Here is a 26,301-nt window from a genome sequence, read left to right as displayed (position 1 = left end):
CTCGTTCAGCAGCGTCAGAATTAGCCTTTCATGCCATTAACGAAAAACATACTTTTTTATTTAACGAGGCCAAAATACTTAACGTTCAATGTAATTATACGCGACTATTAATTGCAGAAACCGTTGAAATTAAATTACACAAGAATTCTGTTAATGTTCGGCGGCCATATTTGATCTCCGATGCGTGGACCTTTACGCGCATGCGCGAAGATATATATAATCACTATTTAAGTTGCAGGTTTAGCCTGATTCGGTAATTTTCATTCCTGTGATCACGACAGTTGGTCGAAAGGCATTGTCAGCTTCAAGGAAGGAAAATCGTTTTGAATATTTTTGTTAGATTCTTTTAATTGCGTTAATTTGAATTTTAATTGTTTTAAATTGATTTTGAATTGTGTTATATTGATTATTTAATTATTTATATTTTACTTTAATGTATCGGTAAGTTGTCGATTTTTTCGTTTTTTCCGTTTTAATTTCTGGAGGGTATCATACGGAAGTGTTCTACGTACTACATTGAGGTAAACTCCTCTTATTAATTTACTAATATTATTATCAACGTAGAACATATTGAGTATTACAGCTCTGATTCATACTATCTATATAAAACAACAATGGACCCAACACCAAACTCTGGGGGAAATCACTAACATTAGTCCACGAAGAGCATTATCCATTGATTATCAATCTGTCTTCTCTCATTAAACCATCCATTTATACATTGTAGCAACTTGCCCTTAATTCATACTGCTCTAATTTGTAGTGTAGTCTTTCATGTGCAATAGTATCAAAAGCTTTGCAGAAATCCATATACTTGGATTTCAGGAAAGCTTTTCAGATGTATTATATCAAAATTATATTTTTAATCCTGATCCTTTGTGACATGTTATAGTATCTAATGAAATTCGACAGACAAGACTTCATTTTAACAAACCCTGTCCGAATTATTACTGCTGTCTTGTCTAGATGATCCTGCAATGCTTCTTTAACTAGTGACTCCTTTATTGTTTCCGGAACAGAAGTCAAACTAACAGGTCTGTAATTATTCGTGTTGCTCTTTCATCCCCTTTCTGAATTGGAGATACATTTGTACGTATTCATCTATGGGTTAGCATGAGCATTAGCAAACACAAATGATGCAAGAAAACAAGCTTATATAGCATCAGCAAAAAAAAAAAAAACCCTTATTTCACCTATCCACTCGCTCCATATGTTTGTCACGTTCTGCCTTGAATCTATTTAAGCTATCAACTTCTACAACTGCAGATGGAAGTTTGTTCCAACAATCAACCACCCACTGGCTAAAGGCAAACTTCCGCACATCTATCCTACAACCGTCTTTCCCCAATTTGAATTTATGCCCTCTCAGGCAATTATTCTGAGCAAGAGGAAGTATCCCATCAGCATTGAGCATACTCAAACCATTCAAGGCTTTATACACCTCAATCAGGTCACCTCGCAGGTGTCTAGTCTCCTGACACCATAATTTGCAAAACTTAAGCCTTTCTTTGTAAGAGCAACCCTTTTTTCCATTCACTAATCTTGTTGCCCTTCTCTGTACTCGTTCCAACAGCTCTACATTCTTCTTAAAATGAGGCCTCCAGACCGGTATACAGTATTCAACGTATGGTCTGACCATTGCTTTATACAAGGGGATAATCACCTCCTTTTCCCTGCTAGAAAAATTCCTGTATATCATTGACAAGACACCATTAGCTACTCTTGCAGACTGTCTGCACTGCTCAGAAACTTTTTATCTGCCTGCAAAATTACCCCCAGGTCCTTTTCATTCTCTATCACTGTCAGTGTGGTACCATATAGTTGATACGTTACTCTGGGATTACTGCTTCCCATATGTAGTACTTTACATTTGTCAATGTTAAACTTCATTTGCCACTTCCAGCCCATCTGCTCAAGTTTTCTAGATTCTGTTGCAGCAGAGTACTGTCAGTAGTGTCATTAAAACCCTGCGAACCTTTGTATTATATGCAAACTTGGACATTAAGCCTGATATACCATCATCAATATCATTTATAAATACAGAAAACAACAATGGACCCAACACTGAACCCTGGGGGACTCTACTAATAACATTAGTCCACGAACAGCAGTGTCCATTGATTACCACTCTCTGCCATCTCCCACTCAACCATCCCTTTACTGATTGTAGTAACTTGCCCTTAATGTCATACCGCTCTGTTTTGTACAGCAGTCTCTTCCATGTGCAACAGTATCAAAGGCTTTTCTAAAATCCAGATATATGATATCAAAGTTATTCTTTGCATCCATTTCCTTTGTGACTACATCACAGTATCCAATCAAATTAGTCATACAAGACTTCCCCTTAACAAACCCATGGTGTGTCCGAGCTATAACCGAAGTCTTGTCTAGATGATCCTGCAATGCTTCTTTAACCAATGGCTCCATTAATTTCTCTGGAACAGAAGTTAAACTAACAGGTCTGTAATTACCTGTCTCCCTTTGATCCTCCTTTGTGGATTGGGGTCATATTTGCACATCTCCAGGTCATGGGTACCTCCCCTGAGTCCAGGGTGGCTCTCATGATTATGGCTAAGGGTTTGCAAACTTCCTTTGCCGCCTCCTTTAAAAAAATTGGATAGATTCCATCCACCCCAGATGCGTTTTTTATGTTTATCTTCAACAATTTCTCCTCCACTTTACTCTCAGTTATTACAAGATTATCTAGCTTACTACCAGAGTTAAATACACCTCTGGCATTCTGCACCCTGAATAACTCTTCATGTGTGAATGTCGATGCAAAATATTCATTTAGTTTATTAGCTAACTGAGCAGGATCATTGACAGTTGAACCATCGATATCAAGTGGACCAATAAGATTCATCCCCTTCCTTCTAGAGTTTAAATAAGTAAAAAACTCTTTGCTGTTTTTCTTTGCATCCTCTGCCAAAGATTTCTTGTAATCTGCCTTCGCCTGCGTAACCTCCTTTGTAACTTGGTTACAGAACAGCTTATATCTATCATAGGCTTCTGTGTCACATGTCAATTTATATGTATCCCATGCATTTTTCTTCTGTCTTCCATTTAATCCTAAATCTTGAACAATATTTCTTTGTGTGTATGAAAAGCCTAGTAGCTTCCAAGATTAATTCTTTGAATGCTTCCCATTTTGAATTTGCTGTTGGTAACATCATCAGTTGGTTCCACTGTATAGTATTTAAATACTGTCTCAGACCACTGTTGTCACCTTTACAAAAGCAAATACCCTTCCCTTTACCCTTGATGGTAGTTACCTGTTTGAGTAAATCCCACTTCAGCACACTGTGATCACTGCCACCTAGTGGTTCCTTTATCTACAGATTCTTGATGCATGAAGAACCACTACTGATAATGAGATCAAGAGTATAACTCCCTGTAGTTGCCCCCCCCGAACATTCTGCTGTAGAAAACAATTACCCAATAAATCCACAAAAGCCTTGCTAGTGTGTGAGTGACCAACCCACAAATTCTGGTCAATATCCTGGAAATTAAAATCCTCCATTATAAGACACTCTTATTTACTGGCCCACTCTATTTCTCTGCACAGTTGCTCATTATACTCATCAGATTCATTAGGCCTATAACACACACCTACTCTCATTTTTCCTTTCCCAGTGCTTATGTCACACCAAATAGACTCAACATTGCATTGTCCACGAACATCAATTGGATGCACTTCCTTCGATTTTACGTGTTTCTCAACTAACAGCATAATCCCTCCTCCTTTCCTCTCCTGTTTATCCTTTCTGTACACATTGACGTATTCAAATTAAGGGAGAAAGGGGGAGTTGCAGAAATTAACTCGCCTCATTGATCATTCCTCAACCGCAATCGCCAATAAAGCTTGAAGCAGAAGACATTAATTAAAAATACCCTCTGTAAATTCATGGTAGCATCCATCAGATATTGATATCCAAGGTATTGACATTTAAAAGTTCGAAAATGGCCATCAAGAAATCCTGGGAGTGGCAGGTTGTTGTGGTTGTTGGAGGTTTAATGGCACATAAACTGTCTTCACTAATAATGCGTCTATTATTTAATTATATAAAAAATAAAATATTTTCTTAAAGTGAGAAAAATCTGAAATCAGAAATAATTAAAAACTTCAGTAAGTTGAAAATTTTATTATATAACATCGGTGTAGATACACCATACTTTACCCATAAATTAATCTACACTAGTGTGCAAAACTTAAGGACCAACAATATTTCTAAATGTTATAACCATAAAATCTTTACTTAAGGTACTCTTTACTGATGAGAGTAGATTCAGTCTCAGCAGCGATTCTGGATGACGGCTAATCTGGCGAGAGGTTGGCACTCGGTATCACCCTGCAAACATCACTGAAAGGGATCGATATGACGGTCGAGGTGTTCTCGTCTGGGAAGGCGTTATCCTGGATAGACATACACAACCCAGATACTGGAAGGCGGTACTGTAACCGGTGCACGCTACTGTACTGGGGTAATCCTTTCCCATGTGCGTCTGTTCCGAGCTGCCATTGGCCCCGAGTTCGTGTTTATGGATGATACACACCCCATCGCACTGCAGCTGTTCATATGCTTTTGGAAAGTGAGGACATTGTTCGTATGGATTAGCCTGCCCATTCAACCGATCTAAATCCCATCGAACACATATGGGACGCTCTGGGGAGACGCCTAGCGTCACGTCCACACCCACCAGAAAATGTTCACCAGCTGAAGATGGCCCTGACAGAGGAATGGATGATGTTACCACAAGAACTTCTCAACAACATTGTTCTAAGTAGTATCATGTGCCGAGTTATTATGCACCCATAATATGGGTGCATAATAACTTGGCTACGGCAGCCGTATTGTGGCTACCTTGAAAACGAGATACCAGGTATTGCACTACTTCGAATAAGAATAATTGTTATTTATTCTCGTCTGCGCGGTATCGTCACCGTCCTCCCCACACCGTGTGGAAAAGGCCCAGGTTCGAATCCCGTCGATGACTCGAGGAACTTTAGTGTCTGAGTTAGTTCGTCTCAGGTGTAGATAGCAAGGTTTTCTCCCCAGATATTGGAGTTTTTTCTGTCCAGCAAACAGGATAATCGACCAGAGAACACACGCAATTTACAGACAAATAAATAAATGGGTAGATGTAATCATTTATGGAGGACCCTAATATCATAATTTGGTTTTTTGGTTTGTTATTTATTCTCAGTGGATATGACCACCCAGATGGTAACAGTTTCAAAGCTGTTGGCCTATCACTAAAGTTGAAAAATTGAGAAATAATCGCCTTGTCACCAATGAGATTCTGTTATTGGTTTACAAAAATTAACCAGTGATACCAGGGTTGTTTATATTAGGGGGTAGTCAATGAGAATGTGTTTAACAGTCAGATTTATAGAACAATGTGGACACTGTGATGGATCATCTCCTGTGAGTAAATGAAGGTAAGTCAGGTGAGTGTGACCTGTTCTTGCCCTTGAAAGGACTCTTCTTGTCTTGATGTATGGAAACTGGAACGCCAATTTTTTGGATCCTCTTTAAACTGAGAGTTCATTATTAGTTCGAGAGTGCCAAGTGGTGTCAATTAGCATCAATGATTAGTGCATATTCTGTGCTGGTACAGAGCTATTAGTTAAATCTAAGGCGATTGGATAAAAATCAGTTCATTACCTAAAATACCAAATTGGCCGGAATCCAACAGGAGGCGATCAATTGATGGCGTTCCTCAATTTCTCCTAATTCACCCTAGAACAGAGTGAACTTTATGTGAGGAATTTATTTTATTTATTTCGTATGATGTGATCAATACACGAAGGAACCAATTTTTTCTTGCTTCCTTCGTGTATCGTTTTTTTTTTTTTTTTTTTTTAATTTGGTAGTTGTTGGCGCATCGGCTTCTGTGGCCGTGTTGCGCCTCCCAGGGTTTTTGCAGTGCTTTGGTCCGGGCCCGGGGCGGGGGTCGAGCCCGCGACCTTGGGGTTGCCGGGCAGGTACTTTACCCACTCGGCTTCGTGTATCATGGCAGGGATATCCAACCAACCGGTTGGTTCGGCACCATTGCGATATCCAGCCCGAGGCGAGAATCGAGCCCGCGACCTTTGAGTTGCCAGACAGGCACTTTACCTACCCGGCTAGCCTGGTCGGCTATGTGAGGAATTACATAACGCCATGATTTAGCTCAGGGAATAACAGATTTTAGAGAACAGTCAGAATAGAGATTTCCTAAAGCTAGTTTAATTGCATATAATTCAGACGGAAGGGATACTGAAATAATGGTATTCGATTAACCCCAGGGGCTCACATCTGGTGAGAATGGGTTTGGCACACCCAGGATCCTGAGCTGGATATCATCATTCTTCTCTCTCTCTCTCTCAGGGTAACTCAGATTTTTGTTTTTTTTTTTTGGCTGGTGCAGCAGAAGCCTCAGGCTTCCTTGCACCATATGGCTAATGATAATAATAATAATAATAATAATACCATTGTACTCCCCAAATTCCAGCTCTACACTGCTTATGTCTCTGTGACACCATGTCTCTGATATCCCACCAATATCTGCCTTTGATGTCTTGAATAGCACTTCGAGCTCATCGAATTTATTAACTATACTTCTATAGCATTGGTGTACATGCACCAGTTTCTTCTCTTAGTTACCCTAACACAGCCCATGTATTTACTTGTTCCACTATGACCCCCAGCAGTCCTGGAAATTCCCATTGCCTTGCTTTCCAGACTGCTGCTGAATTGCATTTCAATAGAAGTAGTGCAAGAATCACTTTTACCTCTGCCAGTAGCTACTGTTAATCTATTAGTCCGTGTATCCCCCCAAGCTAGCAGTTTTCCGACCCACCTAACTCTGCTTTGATAACATCAGCAAATATTCTTGCACTCTTTCTATCTAAGTGTATCCCATCCCTATAGAAGCAGTCTCTCCTGTTAACAAGCACAGACCAGGCTGAGAAAAATTCTATCTCTTGAGCCTTGCACAATCTCTCCAGGGCCAAATTGATCGACAAGGCTCTCAACATATACTCCCTCGTATTGTGTCTGGACAGAATTGCAGACACTTTCAAATTCAACCCTAGCTCACTGCTTTTTTTCAGCATTGTCTTGTTAAATAATTCTGCCAGTCTCCTACTCTTAATATCATTTGTGCCAACGTGTACAACAATATCATCCTTTTTGCCCTTAAAGGATGATATCTGCCGTACAACGTCATGAACCTTTGACTCTGGCAGACATACCCCGGTCCTATTTCACCTATCTTTTTTCACAATATATTTTCTGTTTCCCTGACAATTGAGATACAGACAATAACTAGCTCCTCTACGACCAGTGCATTCTGCTCTGAAGATTGCCACTTGCATTGCCTGGTGGCCAAGAGTGAGTTGTTGCATTCAGTTGGGCAATTGAGAGCTCAATGGGCCCCCATTTTAATTACTTCCAGGGTATCTACCTGACTCATCAAACTCTCATAGATGTCCATCAGAATGCTGAGTTGGTGCCTGATTTCCTCACATTGCATATCGTAATCATGTTGCATATCATAATTGACTTGTTTCTAATTCTTCAGTTTCATTTTTTGTTTACACCAGAGCTCGCAACAATTGTAAAGCAGTTATTAATCAGTCCAAACTAGATTTTGAACAGGCTAAGATTAGAAAACTTGCTTCTTGTCCTAATGGTAGCCGAGCATTCTGATCTCTTGCCAAAGCTATTGGCCACAACTTTTGCCCATCTCTGCTCTCACCTCCATCAAAACGAGATGGTTCTATAGTAACTTCAGTCATGGATAAAGCTGCCCTGATAGCATACTATTTTTCTTCCAACTCATGTATTAATTATCTTGGTAAAACCAAGATAATTAATTATCTTGGTAAGCTCCAGGTGCTGATGGTATTTCTCCACTTGTTCTTGAAACCTGCACTCCTAAACTTACTCCTGTTCTTTGTTGCCTTTTTTCACTTACTTATTCCAAAGATGTTTTCCTTCTGCCTGGAAATTTGCTCATATCCAGCCAGTTCCTTAAAAAAGGTGAGAAATCCCTCCCATCCAATTATTGTCCCATTTCAAATACTTCTACACTTTCTAAAATAATGGAGAAATCAATTAACTGCCAACTTTTAAACTATCTAGAAACCTTCCGTCTGGTCAATGATTGCCAATATGGATTCCATCAGCGTCAATCCACCGGTGAAATTCTGGCTTATGTTACCCATTTATGGACAAATTCAATGGAAAAGTTTGGAGAAACACAAGCAGTTGCTCTTGACATCTCAAAGGCTTTCGAGTTGGCAAACCACAAGATGGAAGCTTGTGGTTTGCCAACTGTTTTTTGTATTTGGTTATCCAGTTTTCTCTCCGACTGCTCACTGAGGGTGATAGTAGATGGCTCTGTCTTCCAACTTCTCCACCAATTCTGGTGTCCCCCAAAGTTGTTTTTTCTCCCACTCTTTTCCTCTTGTATATTAATGACCTTCTTCCATTGTTCTGAAATCCTCTCCATAGTTTTTCTGATGATAACACATTGCATTCCACTTTCCAGTTTGAGAAAGCTTGCCCTGTTCAATCAGCTTCACTTTTCGAATATCTGCTACCATTTTCTTAAATGCTGGTCTCCAGGTAATTCTCCAGTGGGGCAAAGATATTTTAGTTGATTTCAGTCCTTCTAACATTCAGTCCTGTCTTATATCTCACAAAAAGGATTCTTCTGCTTCTATGCTTATATTTGGTGTCACTCCAATTTCTAGGCAAGATGATATATCTCTTTTGGGGATTACCATGACTTCTAATCTCTTGGCACAAGCACATTAAAAATATTGCTTCCTTTGCATCAAAAAAAGGTTGGTTTTCTCTTTCGCTCTTGACATTACTTTTCTTTCGAACAGCTGTTCCTCTGTACAAATTGCAAATCCACTCTATCTGGGAATATTGTTCCCACATCTGCGGCAGTGCCCCCAAAAACCTCTCTCAGGCTTCTAGATTCCATTCAGGAGAGTGCAATTAGGTTAATTAATGACTCATCTCTAGCAGTCTCTCCACTCTGTCTCATAAACGTTCTGTTTCTGCTGCATGCCTTATCTACAGATACATCCATGGGCACTATTCTTCTGAATCGGTTTCTATAATTCCCATTCTCTCTTTCAAAACAGTCCAAACATGTGCTGCCATCAGCCAACATCTATTTACTGTCCCACTTCAAACCCACAGAACCAACTTTTCATCTTCCTTGTTTATTCATTCAACTGCCGTTTTCTGGAACAGCCTTCCTTCATATGCATTTCCTGAAACTTTTAGTCTACAGAAGTTCAAGTCTAATGTCAAAAGATATTTTCTTACATCTTCTCGACCTTCAACCCATGCACAGTATTAAGTACTATAGGTTCTAGTCTGTCTTGTGTTTGCGATTTTCATAAAAAATAAAAATAAAAAATAAAAAAACCATCTCGGCAAGAGGAAAAATCCTATCAGCATTGAGCTGGATGAGATTCAAAATCATTGAGAGCCTTGTACACTTCAATCAGCAGATCACCTCACAGGTGCTTAGTCTCCAGAAGCTGCAATTTGCAGAACTTAAGCTTCTCCTGGTAAGAGGATCCCTTCATTCCCCTCACCAATCTTGTTGCCCTTCTCTGTACATGCACAAGCAAATCTACATCCTTCCTAAAATGAGGCCTCCAGACCTGCACGCAGTACTCAAGGCGTGGCCTGACCATTGCCTTATACAGAGGGACAACCACCTCCTTTTCCCTGCTAACAAAATTCCTGTATATCATTGACAACAATTTTCTGCATTGCTCAGAAAACTTCATATCTGACTGCACAATTACTCCCAGGTTTTTTTCGTTTTCTACCACCCTAAGTGTACTACTACACAGTTGGTACGTTTCTCTTGGGTTACTTCTACCCATAAGCAGTACTTTGCATTTTTCAATGTTAAACTTCAGTTGCCACTTCTTAGTCCATCTGCCCAAATTTTCTAGATCCTGTTGCAGTAGCACACTGCCATTACTGTCATTAACAACCCTGCTAACCTTTGTATCATCTGCAAACTTCGATACTAAGCCTGATATACCTTCATCAATATCATTGATAAATATACAAAACAACAATGGACCCAACACCGAACCCTGTGGGACTCCACTAATAACATTAGTCCATGAAGAGCAGCACCCATTGATTACCACCCTCTGTCTTCTCCCACTCAACTATCCTTTTATCCATTGTAGCAACTTACCTTTAATACCATTCTGCTCCAATTTGTACAGTAGTCTTCCCTGTGCAACAGTGTCAAAAGCTTTCCTGAAATCCAAGTACAGGCATACCTCGGTTAACGTTACCTCTGATAACGAAGCCTCGATATAACGAAGTCCGCAATTTCAAGCCCCATTTAACATAAAAAAATATTCCATTTTTGTTTAATCACCTGAAATATAAACAAATATTGTCAAAAAAACAACTTTGAAGAAAAAGCTCTTTTGTTGTTAGACAATGCTCCGGGACATCCTACTGATCTTAACACGTTGGACACATGCATTCCTGTCAAAGTTGTGTTTCTTCCAGCAAACACAACTTCCCTGATTCAACCATTGGATCAGGGAGTAATAGCATCATTTAAAGCTTATTATCTGCGTCGAACATTAAGCAATTTAACTGAACTAGAGGATAAAGAGGAAATGACAGTTAAAACGTTTTGGAAAAACTACACCATTAAAAACGCAATAGAAAGCATTGATAGTTCTTGGAAAGAAGTCACTAAGAAATGCTTAAATGGAGTTTGGTGCAAAATATGGCCAGAAGTTGTACTAGAAGAAGAAAGTAACATCCAAGAATTAGAAATGAAGTTATCCAGATGGCTCAATCAAATAGGTTTCGAAAATGTCGATGAAGAGGATGTTAGAAATTTATTGAATGCAGAAGATGATGGTTTTTCAGTGGAAGATTTAGAAAGCCTTGTTAGCAACGAAGACAAAGATAATGAAGGCGAAGTTAAAGAAGTACCTGCCGAAAAAGTATTAACAACCAAAGATTTAAAAAGGTGCTTAAATGATCTTGAAAACGTTTTAAATTTTTTTAGTGAAAATGATCCTGACTTAGGAAGAAGTGTTATAGTTATGCGATCAGTGTTAAATGCAATAACTCTGTATAGGCAATTGTTAAATGAAAGAGAAAAAAAGCATAAACAATCAACTTTAACCTCATATTTTAAAATGTGATTTCACTTTGTATGTAAGTTGACTGTTAATAAAACTTTTCTTTGTTCGAAAAAAAGCTTTTCATTTTCTTTACGTAGGAACGTATCCCTATTCTGGCCATAGTATTTTTACCTCTGAAAACGAAGTTTCGCTTAACGAAGTAATTTCGTGGAACGCATCCTATTCGTTAATCGAGGTATGCCTGTATATGATATCAAAATTATTTTTGCATCCAGTTCCTTTTTAACCACATCATAATAACCAATCAAATTTGTCAGACAAGACTTTCTCTTAACAAACCCATGCTGTGTCTGAATTATTGCTGCAGTCTTGTCTAGATGATCCTGCAATGCATCTTTAACCAGTGACTCCATTATTTTACCCGGAACAGAAGTTAAACTAACTGGTCTGTAATTACTCGTGTCACCCTTCGATCCCTCTTTGTGAATTGGAGACACATTTGCACATCTCCAGTCCGTGGGGACCACCTTCACTATCGACTCCCTTCTTCCTACTTCAATCCTCCAGTCTTCAATCTCCCCTCCCAATACTTTCTCTTACACAGTGTTTGTCCCACACGTCCAAACTTAAATTAAAACAAAATTTTGCCCGACCTTTTAGGCTCCTAGAACTTGTCCTTTCAGCGTAAAACTCCACACAGTGCTCTTTAACGAAATCTTACCTGAATCAACCGCGATCACTTCAACCTTTTTTTTTTAGGTCCTTGCCACTGAAATCATAGGAAAGTAGGTGGCAGGACCTGCCAGAGTATCACTTACTGGTAACACCTGGCTAGCCTCCACATGGCGGGGTATGGGCAACGTTGGTTCCCAATAGAGGCCCGGCGGCCAATAAGCCAGAGGAACAATGGGCATAACATCTTACACAACCCACGTCCCACACACTTTTAAATCTCTGGCTTGACAGTGTTCTGTTTCTGATACAATGTGCGTACACAGAGATGGGAGAAACCTCAGGCGCTGTTTGACCCGAATATACCTTATAGTTAGGGAAGGACAATATGTGGTTGTTTTCCATTAAGGTTATTATTATATTAATACCACTCTTATGCCATGTCAAATTAATAATATAGTTTATTAGGCTGTTCGCCTACATTACTATACATTAAAGTGATGTTTTGGGTATCTTACTGATAACCATCATCTATTTTCTTTTGTGTTTTCTGTTTCCCCAACAGCATGATCTGATGATGGATATTGGTAAATATTCGAAATGTCACTTTAATGTATAGTAATTATGATCTGTACATTATAATGTATATATCATATTTTAATATAATATAAGTACCATTATTAATAAATAATGCATAATACCACTTGTTTGTTTAGTATTATATTGTTGCCATTTTATTTCAGAATTTTCTTGAACTAGGAGCTAAAGTGGAATGGGTGGATGCAAGCCAGATGTTAGATGAAATGCGTATCGACGTTCAGAATATGCTTTCATGGAAGAAGGATGCTGTTAAAGTAAGCTTTCTCTTCTTATTTAGTTTTTTTTTTTTTTTTTTATCATATGATGTGAGCAATACACAAAGGAACCAGTTTTTTTTTCCTGCTTCCTTCGTGTATCGTGGCCGTGAGGTCCAATCGGAAAGTACGGCACCATCGTAGTATCCAAGCCCTAGGTGGGATTTGAACTCACGACATTTGGGATGCCAGGCAGGCACTTTACCCACCTGGCTAGCCCAGTCGGCTGTTATTTAGTTTATAATACAGAATAGTTTTAGATACGAAATGAAAACAAACAAGCCTTTTGTGTATGCTGCAGGATGTTCTCAGTTTATCCCCATTTTTTTTATATCCATGTGGATTGTAACGGCATTTATTAAATGAATGATGTGACAGAGGTGATTCTAGACTGATTATTAGCATTAGCATTAGCATTAGCAGAGGCATTTGATGCAAGAAAGCAAGCTTATGCAGCATCAGCCAAAAAAAAAAAAAAAAAAAAAAAAAAAGTAACATAAATAAATAAAAATAACCACTTCCACTTCACCCCTCTGTTCGTTCGAAATACCTGTCCAGCTGAGCCTTAAACTTATTTAGGCTATCAACTTCCACGACAAGGGATGGAAGTCTGTTCCACCCACCAACCACCCGCTGGCTAAAGGCAAATTTCCGCACATCTATCCTACATCTGTCTTTCCTCAATTTGAATTTATGCCCTCTCAGGTGATTTTTCTGAGCTAGAGGAAGAATCCCATCAGCATTGAGCATGCTCAAACCATTCAAGGCTTTGTACACCTCTATCAGATCACCCCGCTGGTGCCTGGTTTCCAGACACTGTAATTTGCAAAACTTAAGCCTTTCTTCGTAAGAGAACCCCTTTGTCCCATTCACCAATCTAGTTGCCCTTCTCTGTACTCGTTCCAGCAGCTCTACATCCTTCCTGAAATGAGGCCTCCAGGCCTGTATACAGTACTCTAGGTGTGGCCTGACCATTGCCTTATACAAGGGAATAATCACCTCCTTATCCCTGCTAGAAAAATTCCTATATATCATTGACAATACACCATGAGCTACTCTTGCAGCTCGTCTGCACTGCTCAGAGAACTTCATATCTGCCTGCACCACCACCCCCAGGTCCCTTTCATTCTCTACCACTGTCAGTGTAGTACCACAGAGTTGATACGTTGCTCTGGGGTTGCTGTTTCCCATATGTAGTACTTTACATTTGTCAATGTTAAACTTCATTTGCCACCTCGAAGCCCATCTGCTCAACCTTTCCAAATCCTGTTGCAGCAGCATAGTGTCAGTAGTGTCCTTGACAACCCTGCCAACCTTCGTATCGTCTGCAAACTTGGACATTAAGCTTGATATACCATCATCAATATCATTTATAAATACAGAAAACAATAAAGGCCCCAATACTGAACCCTGAGGGACTCCACTAATAACATTAGTCCACGATGAGCAGTGTCCATTGATTACCACTCTCTGTCTTCTCCCCCTCAACCACCCCTTTATCCATAGCAGCAACTTGCCTCCAATGCCACACTGCTCCAATTTGTGCAGCAGTCTTCCATGTGCAACAGTATCAAAAGCCTTTCTAAGATCCAAGTATATAATATCAAAGTTATTCCCTGCATCCAGTTCTTTTGTGACTGCATCATAGTATCCAATCAAATTGGTCAGGCAAGACTTCCCCTTAACAAAACCATGCTGTGTCCTAGCTATATCTGAAGTCTTGTCTAGATGATCCTGCAGTGCTTCTTTCACCAGTGCCTCCATTAATTTTCCGGGAACAGAAGTTAAACTCACAGGTCTATAATTACTTGTGTCAGCCTTTGATCCCCCTTTGTGAATTGGGGTCACATTTGCACATCTCCAGTCAATGGGTACCTCCCCTGAGTCCAAGGAAGCTCTCATAATTATGGCTAAGGGTTTGCTTACCTCCTTTGCTGCCTCCTTTAATATAACTGGATAGATCCCATCCACCCCAGGTGCCTTTCTTGTGTTTATCTTCAACAATTTCTCCTCCACTTTGCTCTCAGTTATTACAAGATTCTCTAGCTTACTGCTAGAGTTGAATACACCTCTGGCATTCCCCTCGCTGAATAACTCCTCATGTGTGAATGTCGATGCAAAATATTCATTTAGTTTGTTAGCTACCCGAGCAGGGTCATCAACAGTTGACCCATCGATCTCAAGTGGACCAATCTGATTCATCCCCTTCCTTCTAGAGTTTACATAAGTAAAGAACTCTTTGCTGTTTTTCTTCGCATCCCTTGCCAAGGATCTCTCGTAATCTGCCTTCGCCTGCCTAACCTCCTTTGTAACTTGGTTACAGATCAACTTGTATCTATCATAGGCGTCCGTGTCACGCGTTAATTTGTATGTATCCCATGCATTTTTCTTCTCTGCCATATGCCTCATTAGTTCATCTGACAACCATTTAGGCCTAAACCTTGAACAATATTTCTTAGTTGGTATGTAAAGCCTAGTAGCCTAGTATGATTACATTAGCAAGGGCACATGATGATGCAAGAAAGCAAGCTTATATAGCATCAGCCAAAAAAAAAAACACACACCCCTTTCTCATTTCACCCATCCACTCACTCCAACTGTTTGTCTAGTTCTGCCTTGATTCTGCTTAAGCTATCAACTTCTACAACAACAGATGGAAGTTTGTTCCAGCAATCAACCATCCACTGGCTAAAGGCAAACTCCACAAAAAATTCATTGTATGATGAAACCTCGGTAAGGTACTTCTGTTTGTTTTTCTGCACATATGTAATAAAACATAAAATACAATATTCTCTGGTAATAATGAAAAGCAATATATTTTATATTCAATTTGTCAGTTTTTCTTTCATTGAAGTAATTTTTTTTGGAGCCATGCAAAATTGTTACTTTAAATAATGCATACCAGCCTACAATATGCAATTATTTCCTCTCTCTCTCTCTCAATTCACATGACTTTCTCATGGCATTGTAAGGAGAAGAATGGTAGGTGCATTATAGCATCAGTAACTCTTTCACTGTGATGTTTGTAATAAACAATAAATGAAAGGAGATTGCAGATCCTTACTCATAAGCTATTTGGGAACGAGAGTAGCCGTGTGCAGGCGAAGTTTTTACTGCTCCTGGAAATAGTGAAGTTTTTTCGTTTTATTAGCATAAATTGGCATATATATATAGTGTTATAACTGTGTTGGGATACAAGTTTAGGATTATAATTTTGTACTGAAATTTAAATTTTATTGAAATTAAATCGAAATCATGACTCAGACCAGACCAGCAAAGCAAAAGGCTCAAGGTAATGGGAGTGCTGTGGCTCAGGGGAGAACTGAGGGGGGGGCAGTTGCCCTTTGAATCACACCTTTTAAAATGCACTGCTTGCTTGATGTTTGTGGAGCAATTGGGGACATGATATTGCCATGGGGGATGTCTTTGTGTGTGCACGATGTAAGAACTGAAAGGAAATCAGGCGACAACTCAGCGTTGTTATGGGCCTATATGACAGCTTGAAGGACAGGGTGGATGCCCTCGAAGATCTAAATTGAGGGGCCCATCAAGCTCTCAGCTGCCCACATCAACGCCAGAGCTTACACTTGATCATCACGCAACACAGTGGCAACCCCCAAGGCAGAATGCGCTGGTCCCACAGGAACTAGTTATTGTTGGTGACTCTATTGTCAGGGAAATGGAGAACATGGTATGTAAAAAGGATAGGTGGAACAGAACCAGGGTATGTCTGCCAGGGGCAAAGATTGATAACGTTGCAGATTGGATATCATCTTTTAGGGGCACAGAAGGGGATATTGTTGTACACGTTAGCACTAATGATATTAAGAGTAGGAGACCGGCAGAATTACTTAACAAGTACAGGTCACTGTTAAAAAAAAAAAAAAAAAAAAAAGCAGAGAATTAGGGTTGAATTTGAAAGTGTTTGCAATTCTGCACAGACACGATTGGAGGAAGTATATGATGAGAGCCTTGTCGATCAATTCGGCTCTGGAAAGATGGTTCAAGGGGTAGAATTTTTTTCAGCCTGGTCTGTACTTGTTAACAGGAGAGACTGCTTCTACAGGGATGGTATACACTTAAATAGAAAGGGTGCAAGAATATTTGCTGATGCTATCAAGGCAGTGTTAGGTGGGTCGGAAAACTGCTATCTTGGGGGGGGGTGGATACAAGGACTAATAGATTAACAGTAGCCACTGGCAGAGGTGAAAGTGATTCTGGCAGTGCTTCTATTGGAATCAGCAGCAGCCTGGAAAACAAGATGCAGGGTATTTCAGAGACTGCTGGAAGTCATTGCGATACAATTAAACACATGGGTTGTGTTAGGGTAGCTAAGAACAGGAACAGGTGCATGTATACTTGCGTGTACACCAATGCTAGGAGTTTGGTAAATGAATTTGAGGTATTGCTCAAACATCAAAGGCAAATATTGTTGGGATATCAGAGACGTGGTTTTACACCAATATAAAGAATTTTACACCATTGTACTCCCCAAATTCCAGTTTTGGGGAGTACAATGTGTACTCCCCAAAAGTCGACATAGCTGGACAGTGCAGTGTCAAGTCAGTTTGGTGTTACGTAAGCTTTGGGAGATCAAAATTGAGAGTAGGAGTGTGCTATAGGCCTAATGACTTTGATGAATATAATAAGAAACTGTACAGGGAAATAGATTGGGCTAGTAAATCAGAGAGTCTTATAACAGGGAAATTTTAATTTCCCAGATATTGACTGGAATTTGTGGGTTGGTCACTCACACACTAGCAAGGCTTTTGTGGACTTATTGGATGATTGTTTTATACATCAGCATGTTCGGGAGGCAACTAGAGGGAGTAATACTCTTGATCTGCTTATCAGTAGTGATTCTTTATGTATTAAGAATGTGCAGATAAAGGAACTACTAGGTGTCAGTGATCACAGTGTGCTGAAGTGGAATTTACTAAAAGAGACAGTATTTAAATTCTATACAGTGGGACCAACTAATGATGTTATCAACAGCAAATTCAAAATGGGAAGCATTCAAAGAGTTTATCTTGGAAGCTACGCTTTACATACAAACTAAGAAATATTGTTCAAGATTTAGGCCTAAATGGATGTCAGATGAACTAATGAGATATATGCCAGAGAAGAAAAATGCATGGGATACATAAAAATTAATGGGTTACATGGAAGCCTATGATAGATATAAGCTGGTCTGTAATCGGAATTGATGATCCTGCTGAGGGGGCTAACAGTCTAAATGAATATTTTGCATTTACATTCAAACATGGGGAGTTCTTCAGCAAGGGGAATGCCAGAGGTGAAATAAACTCTGGCAGTGAGTTAGTTGATTTTGTAATAACTAAGAGGAAAGTGGAGGAAAATTGTTGAGGATAAACATAAAAAAGCCATCTGGGGTGAGTGGGATCTGTCCTGTTATATTGAAGGAGGCAGCAAAGGAAGTAATCAAACCTTTAGCCATAATTATGAGTGCTTCTTTGGACTCAGGGGGAGGTACCCATAGACTGGAAATGTGCAAATGTGACCCCAATTCACAAAGGAGGATCAAAGGCTGACAAAAGTAATTATAGACCTGTGAGTTTAACTTCTGTTCCAGGAAAATTAATGGAGGCACTGGTTAAAGAAGCACTGCAGGATCATCTAGACAAGACTTCAGTTATAGCTCAGTCACAGCATGGTTTTGTTAAGGAAAAGTCTTGCCTGACCAACTTGATTGGATACTATGATGCAGTCACAAAAGAACTGGATGCAGGGAATTACTTTGATATTATATATTTGGATCTTAGAAAGGCTTTTGATACTGTTGCACATGGAAGACTGCTGCACAAATTGGAGCAGCGTGGCATTGGAGGCAAATTGCTGCTATGGATAAAGGGATGGTTGAGGAGGAGAAGACAGAGTGGTAATCAATGGACACTGCTCATCATGGACTAATGTTATTAGTGGAGTCTTTCAGGGTTCAGTGTTGGATCCATTGTTGTTTTCTGTATTTATAAATGATATTGATGATTGTATATCAAGCTTAATGTCCACGTTTACAGACGATACCATGGTTGGCAGGGTTTTTAAGGACACTACTGATAATATGCTGCTTCAACAGGATCTGGTAAGGTGGAGCAGATGGGCTGAGAGGTGGCAAATGAAGTTTAACATTGACAAATGTAAAGTACTACATATGGGAAACAGTAACCCCAGAGCAACGTATCAACTCTGTGGTACTACACTGACACTGGTAGAGAATGAAAAGGACCTGGGAGTAATTGTGCAGGCAGATATGAAGTTTTCTGATCATGGTGTCTTGTCAATGAAATACAGGAATTTTTCTAGCAGTGATAAGGAGGTGATTATTCCCTTGTATAAGGCAATGCCTGACTTTAAGTACTGTATACATTACTTAAGGTCAGGACACACCTTGAGTACTGTATACAGGTCTGGAGGCCTCATTTCAAGAAGGATGTAGAGCTGGTGGAACGAGTACAGAGAAGGGTAACAAGATTTGATTGGAACAAAGTTTTGCAAATTACCGTGTCTGGAGACTAGGCACCGGCGAGGTGATCTGATAGAGGTGTATGAAGCCTTGAATGGTTTAAGCACGCTCAATGCTGATGGGTTTCTTTCTTTTGCTCAGAATAATCACCTGAGAAGGCATAAATTCAAATTGAGGAAAGACAGATGTAGGACAGATGTGCAGAAATTTGCCTTTAGCCAGCAGGTAGTTGGTTGGTGGAACAGACTTCCATCCCTTGTTGTGGAAGTGATAGCCTTTTTTTGGCGGATGCTGCATAAGCTTGCTTTCTTGCATCAAATTCATCTACTACTAATAGAGTCGCTCAGGGTTCAGTATTGGGTCCATTATTGTTTTCTGTATTTATAAATGATATTGATGATGGTATATCAAGCTTAATGTCCAACTTTGCAAACGATATGAAGGTTGGCAGGGTTGTCAAGGACACTACTGACATTATGCTGCTGCAACAGGATCTGGAAAGGTTGAGCAGATGGGCAAATGAAATTTAACATCGAAAAATGTAAAGTACTACATATGGGAAACAGCAACCCTAGAGCAACGTATCAACTCTGTGGTACTACACTGACAGTGGTAGAGAATGAAAGGGACCTGGGGTGGTTGTGCAGGCAGATATGAAGTTCTCTGAGCAGTGCAGATGGGCTGCAAGAATAGCTCATGGTGTATAGTTAATGATATATAGGAATTTTTCTAGCAGGGATAAGGAGGTGATTATTCCCTTGTATAAGGCAATGGTCAGGCCACACCTAGAGTATTGTATACAGGTCTGGAGGCCTCATTTCAAGAAGGATGTAGAGCTGCTGGAACGAGTACAGAGAAGGGCAACAAGATTAGTGAATGGAACAAAGGGGTGCTCTTACGAAGAAAGGTTTAAGTTTTGCAAATTACAGTGTCTGGAAACTAGGCACCAGCGAGGTGATCTGATAGAGGTGTACAAAGCCTTGAATGGTTTGAGCATGCTCAGTGATGATGGGATTCTTCCTCTTGCTCAGAATAATCACCTGAGAGAGCATAAATTCAAATTGAGGAAAGACAGATGTAGGATAGATGTGCAGAAATTTGCCTTTAGCCAGCAGGTTTGTGGAACAGACTTCCATCCCTTGTCGTGGAGGTTGATAGCCTAAATAAGTTTAAGGCTCAGCTGGATAGGTATTTCGAACGAACAGAGGGGTGAAGTGGAAGTGGTTATTTTTTTTATTTTATTTTTTATTATAATTTTTTTTTTTGGCTGATGTTGCATAAGCTTGCTTTCTTGCATCAAATGCCTCTACTAATGCTAATGCTAAGTTTTCAACTTAAACTTAATTGAAAACAATGTTATAGTGAAATCCATGTTGTTTGAAGCCATGCTAAGTGAAGTATTGCTGTATGACCACCAGGATGGAGTGAAAAGTGATTTTTTTTAGAAAAATAACGTGAAGGTAAAGTTTTCATCAGTCTTTATCAGCAATCAAATCTCTACATGCTCACCATTATTTTCTAATAAGAAAAGTGAGATTAGGCATTGTGTTCACTTCAGCAGCCTTTCAAAATTTCTGAAAGAATGTTCACTACCTCTTGAGTGGTGCCTCCGTAGCCAGGTGGGCAGGAGCAGCAGTGCATAGCATACGCTTCTTGATTAGACCGGGGTTTGAGCCCGTGACCACCAAATATGGAGGATGCGGAAAGGTCAGTGAACGACCACCGCATATTCCCCGAGCAATATGGCCTTAGTTGCTAATGCTCCTAAAAACCAAATAACAAACAATAACTACCTCTTGATTGATTAGTTCTTCAAATTGAAATATTTGAAGGGCAGTCTCTGTAAAGAAGTGTTTCAGATATCCCACCCCCACAAGCAAAATTCTGCTGGGGTTAGGTCCAATGATCTTGCAGGCTAGATATGTGAAAAATGGCAACTGATAATTTGCTTTTCTGTGAAGGTTTCTTGTAGAAGCTATTTGGTATTATTAGTATTATTATTACAATGACTAAATGATATAAGGAAGTGGGGTTTTTTCTGCATTTGCCAAAAAATTTCTATCATTAATTTCCTTACCCTTTGCTAAAAAGTGCCTTACCAATTCTGCTTTTGAATCACCAAATTATCAATCACCATTACTATTGTAGGCAGTCCATTCCAATAATCTACAAAAGTAAAACTCACTTCTCACTTTGAGTTACTTCTCAAAATTCTGTGCATCTGCCTTCCAGTTCTTGTTTTTTGTTAGTGAAAGTATATCTCCCCTCCTCCATTTTATTGCTTCCCTTCAGTGCCTTATATATCTCTATCAATTCCCCCTGAGATATTTAGTCGCCAAGATTTGTAGTCTGCGCTTTGTAAGCCTTTCTAAACTGTGACACTTCATATGGACATTGATGAACACCTCTTACCTATATGCCTTTGAACCTAAGGTCTGATGACCTGCTACATGTGAGGCCTGTGACACAGTTTTATCTCTGAGACATATTTTAATCAGATTTTAAGGATACACATTTTACTGCTTTTAACCATCTGACTGAGCCTTATACACTCTGTCAGATTTTATCTGACAATGACAACATGTCAGCTGTTTTTACTTTTTTTTACAACTTATTAATATATATATATATATATATATCCAATATGTTAAATTAAATAAAATAAAACATAAGCCAGTGGTATGGCAAAAACTGTAGAGCGAAAATTAGCATAAAAATAACCCAAATAAACAATCAAACGAAAAGAAAGAATAGATATAAATAGTAGCCCATAAACCCTTGTATAATTTCGAACTTTAAATCCAATTAAAACTATACAAAATTTAGACTAATGCCAATTATTTATTAATTTAGCGGTACCCCCCAGAGGTACCAGTTCCAAAAGACATGAAATATCACCAAAAAAGGGTTAAAGGAACTACCAAACGATAACAAAATCAAAATAAATTAAAATAAAATAGACTGACCATCATGCCCCATCTCGACAGAGTACCACGAGGCCAATGATGGTCATGGAATCGCTACATTTCAATCGCTATACAAATCGTCGCCATGGTGAAAAGCTCGAAGTACCAATTCACCCTCCCTCCTCCGATCGATCCACCAATGCAGAGGAATTGCACGGCGGTGGTCCTTATGCAGCGAAAAATAAAATATAGAACAGACAGCACTCTAGAGCAGAGCCACACCACTGACATACTGTAAGCTGAATCAGCTTATATAGAAGAAAAAAGGAAAATAGATGGCAGCACAGGCGTTGCTAAATTAGCATATCGACCCATTACTGGATTTAAAGTTCGAAATTATACAAGGGTTTATGGGCTACTATTCATATCTATTCTTTCTTTTCGTTTGATTGTTTATTTGGGTTATTTTTATGCTAATTTTCGCTCTACAGTTTTTGCCATACCACTGGCTTATGTTTTATTTTATTTAATTTAACATATTGGATGTATTTCAGCTTCATATGGAGGAATTGCATGTTGCTGCCTCTAATGAATGCTTAATTAATTAATTATTTATTTATTTCATTATAATTTAACTTTATTTAATATAATTCAATGATAGTATATATATATATATATATATATATGTATTGATAAAACTGAACATCTAAAAAAGAACAAAAAAGTTATTAATTTATTTAATTGGATTATGGATCCTGGACAACCCTACTCAATACACTGATCAAATACATTTGCATGTGTGTATATGTATATATATATACACACACACACACAGTGCTTTTTTTGTGAAAAAATAGATGCCGGTACTCATTCTTTGCAATCAGGAAAAATTGAAAATTAAAAAGATATGAAAAGTACTCTAAATTTTTTCCACCCTGATATTGTTACTTTAGTAGTAATGTTTTTAGAATAAGAACAACAAATTAAGTATATTAACACAGTTTATTACGCATAAATTTATTATTCAAGTATATAAAAAAATAAATAAACTGTGAGTAAAATAATTAAAAATAAATTTCATAAAGTTTTTGTTAGAATATTCCAAATTTTTATTAAGTTCTCATCTGACACGCTATGCTGACTTCTTTTCCTCCTCTTTGTGTGTCGGTTACTGAATGACGTTTCCAAAGTAGCCACAAATTGACATATTGTGCTGGATCGAAGCGGGTCAGTGGTGGGCCTGCAGTTTTAAGAAACAGTAGTGAAGAAACTGTTTTTGTCATCAACGAAGTGCGGGTTGGGTTGGCGATCAGATTCATTTGTAAAAATCCTTTTTCACATTCACTCGGTGAAATTGGTATCGTACTCAGAGCGTTCATCAAATGCTTCAATTCTTCTGAAACCTTCTTACCAATTAGGTATCCACGAATTGCATTTAACTGTAATTGATAATTTTCTAACTTCATTTTCACCAAATGCCAACAATTCATATTTAGAAGGATTAATACCTTCGTTGTCCTCCTCTCGTCATTGATATTGCATCCAAATGTCACTAGTTCTTAAATTTGAATTTTTTTTTTTTTTTTGAAACTGTCCAAAATATTGGTGTCATTCGGATATTCAGGTGCTGTGATCATGTAAACAGAAATGGGGAAAACGTACGGAAAAAATGTGGATAATGCACTTCTGCGAAGCAACAGATGATTATTTCTCGCTGTAAAAGAAAATCACTTTTCTAATTCTCGAATGGGGTGCTTAAAGTTGATTCATAGCGGTGTCCAACCTACGGTCCTTGAGGAAAGTGAACTAAAACAGCATTTTAAATTTTGTTAATTATCAAAAACATTTTCTAATTAAATGTTTTGTTCAGTAAATGTAATTGTGTATGTAAATGTAAAATGTTAATATTTTCAATTTTACTTGCAACAAGATATCAAAAATGTAACACACTAAAGAAATCTAACTTTGAATTTTTTTGAATTTGGCCCCTGTACAGGAAAAGGTTGGACACCACTGGAAAGTGGGCCAGGCCCATTGGGAATACACCTTGATCTGCTTACTCTTGACCAGTGCGACTTCTCCGTGTGAGACAATTGGTCGGATAGGTTTTACCAGGTACCACTAAGTTGAAGAATGCTAATCCCTTTAGCTCTCTTAATTCGTGCAGCAGCACTAATTGCCTGAAGGCCAGAAAAGTGAATGGGGCGTACCAAGTTAATTCTCTCCTAATCCGTTTGCTATACGAAAATTTTCTTTGCGCAACGGAAACTATTTTAAATGTAATTTCCAAGGGGAATTCAAAATAATTAAACAGAATTTCGACTGAGTAATTTAGAATTATAAAAATGGTTATACAGTTTTATATAGAAAATATCTTAACAATAGACAGTAAAAAATGCAAATTTAGTTAAATCATTTTAAGCTTATTTGAATAGTAGGTAAACATGTGAAAAAAATGTACGGAATGTTACAAATTTTGAAGTGCATTGCATCCAAATGTCTCACCTCACTGTTAATAAAGGTGCTGGTACACCATACCATTCCAAAAAAAGCACTCTATATATATACAGTGCTTTTTTTGGGATTTTTATTGTATATATACAGTGCTTTTTGTCACACATCACTGTTAATAAAGTGCCTTTATCAACAGTGATGTGTGACATTTGGATGTAATGCACTTCGAAATTTGTAATATTCTGTAAATTTTTTTTCACATGTTTACCTACTATTCAAATAAGCTTAAAATGATTTAACCAAATTTTCATTTTTACTGTCTATTGTTAAGATATTTTCTATATACATTTTTATATAGAATTTTTATATATATATAAAATATATATAAGATATTTTTATATATATTTTTTCTATATATATAAAACTGTATAACCATTTTTATAATTCTAAATTACTCAGTCGGAATTCTGTTTAATTATTTTTAATTCCCCTTGGAAGTTACATTTAAAATAGTTTCCGTTGTGTGAAGAAAATTTTCATATAGCAAACGGATTAGGAGAGAATTAACTTGGTATGCCCCATTCACTTTTCTGGCCTTTAGGCAATTAGTGCTGCTGCACAAATTAAGGGAGCTAAAGGAATTAGCATTCTTCAACTTAGTGTTGAAGGATGGTTTTACCTGGATAGGTTTTACCTGGTAAAACCTATCCGACCAATTGGTCCACACGGAGAATTGCGTTGGTCAAGAGTAAGCAGATCAAGGTGTATTCCCAATGGGTCTGGCCCACCTTCCAGTGGTGTCCAACCTTTTCCCATACAGGGGCCATATTCAAAAAAATTCAAAGTTAGATTTCTTTAGTGTGTTACATTTTCGATATCTTGTTGCAAGTAAAATTGAAAATATTAAAAAATTTTATTAAGTATAATACACAATTACATTTACTGAACAAAACATTTAATTAGAAAATTTTTTTTTGATAATTAACAAAATTTAAAATGCTGTTTTAGTTCACTTTTCTCTCAGGCCGTAGGTTGGACACTGCTATGAATCAACTGTAAGCGCCCCATTCGAGAATTAGAAAAGTGATTTTCTTTGTGAGGTCATCTTCCGAAATTTATCTGGAACCTTTTGAGCAAGTAAGTTTTCTTTCTACTCTCTCGCAAACATTTGTGCAAGAAGGAGGAATCCCTCCGGGTTTTGTGCTTAGTGCCATGCTCTTCTCCATCAGGATTAATTCAATTACCACATGCATTCCTGACGCAATGGAAACATATCTGTATGCAGACAATCTGGCAATCTTATGTCACTCTCAAAATATGCGTGTAATTGAAAGACGGCTTCAAGGCACAATAAACAAGCTAGTTCAGTGGGCAAAAAATAATGGTTATCAACTCTCAAAGCAAAAAACAACAGCTTTTTACTTTTACCGTAAACAAAATTTACATCCCGATCCAGATTTACAACTCTATTCTTATCCAATTACTTATCAACAAAGTATTAGATTTCTTGGAATAATTCTGGATAAAAAATTAAGTTTTTTAAAGCACATTAAGTGTATCCATACAACCTGTCTAAGAAAGCTGAATCTACTTAGGGCAATTTCTGCTATGTCATGGGGTGCTGATCGGTACATGTTGCTGCACCTATGTCATTCATTAATTAGATCGAGACTAGACTATGGGTCTCCTGTATATGGCTCAGCAAGACAGAGCGTATTAAAATGGCTTGATCCTGTACATCACAATGCTCTCCGAATTGCTCTAGGAGCTTTTCGTACATCA

At 38.3% G+C, this 26,301-nt stretch overlaps 1 protein-coding gene across 2 annotated transcripts in view; it reads left to right on the top strand.

Moving 5' to 3' along the window:
- LOC150078580 (voltage-dependent calcium channel subunit alpha-2/delta-3-like) overlaps positions 1-26,301 on the top strand; it is a 1,140,037-nt gene that overhangs the window by 142,252 nt on the left and 971,484 nt on the right. For both annotated transcript variants that reach the window (XM_090384275.1, XM_090384274.1), the window contains exon 3: positions 12,565-12,675. In XM_090384275.1, the coding sequence (XP_090240401.1) occupies positions 12,565-12,675 (111 nt within the window). The remainder of the gene's footprint in view (positions 1-12,564; positions 12,676-26,301) is intronic.

The sequence above is a fragment of the Mastigoproctus giganteus genome, chromosome 11 (genome assembly GCF_048544385.1).
Source record: "Mastigoproctus giganteus isolate SK-2022 chromosome 11, ASM4854438v1, whole genome shotgun sequence".
Lineage (NCBI taxonomy): Eukaryota > Metazoa > Arthropoda > Arachnida > Uropygi > Thelyphonidae > Mastigoproctus > Mastigoproctus giganteus.
This window is presented reverse-complemented; position numbering and strand designations above follow the sequence as displayed.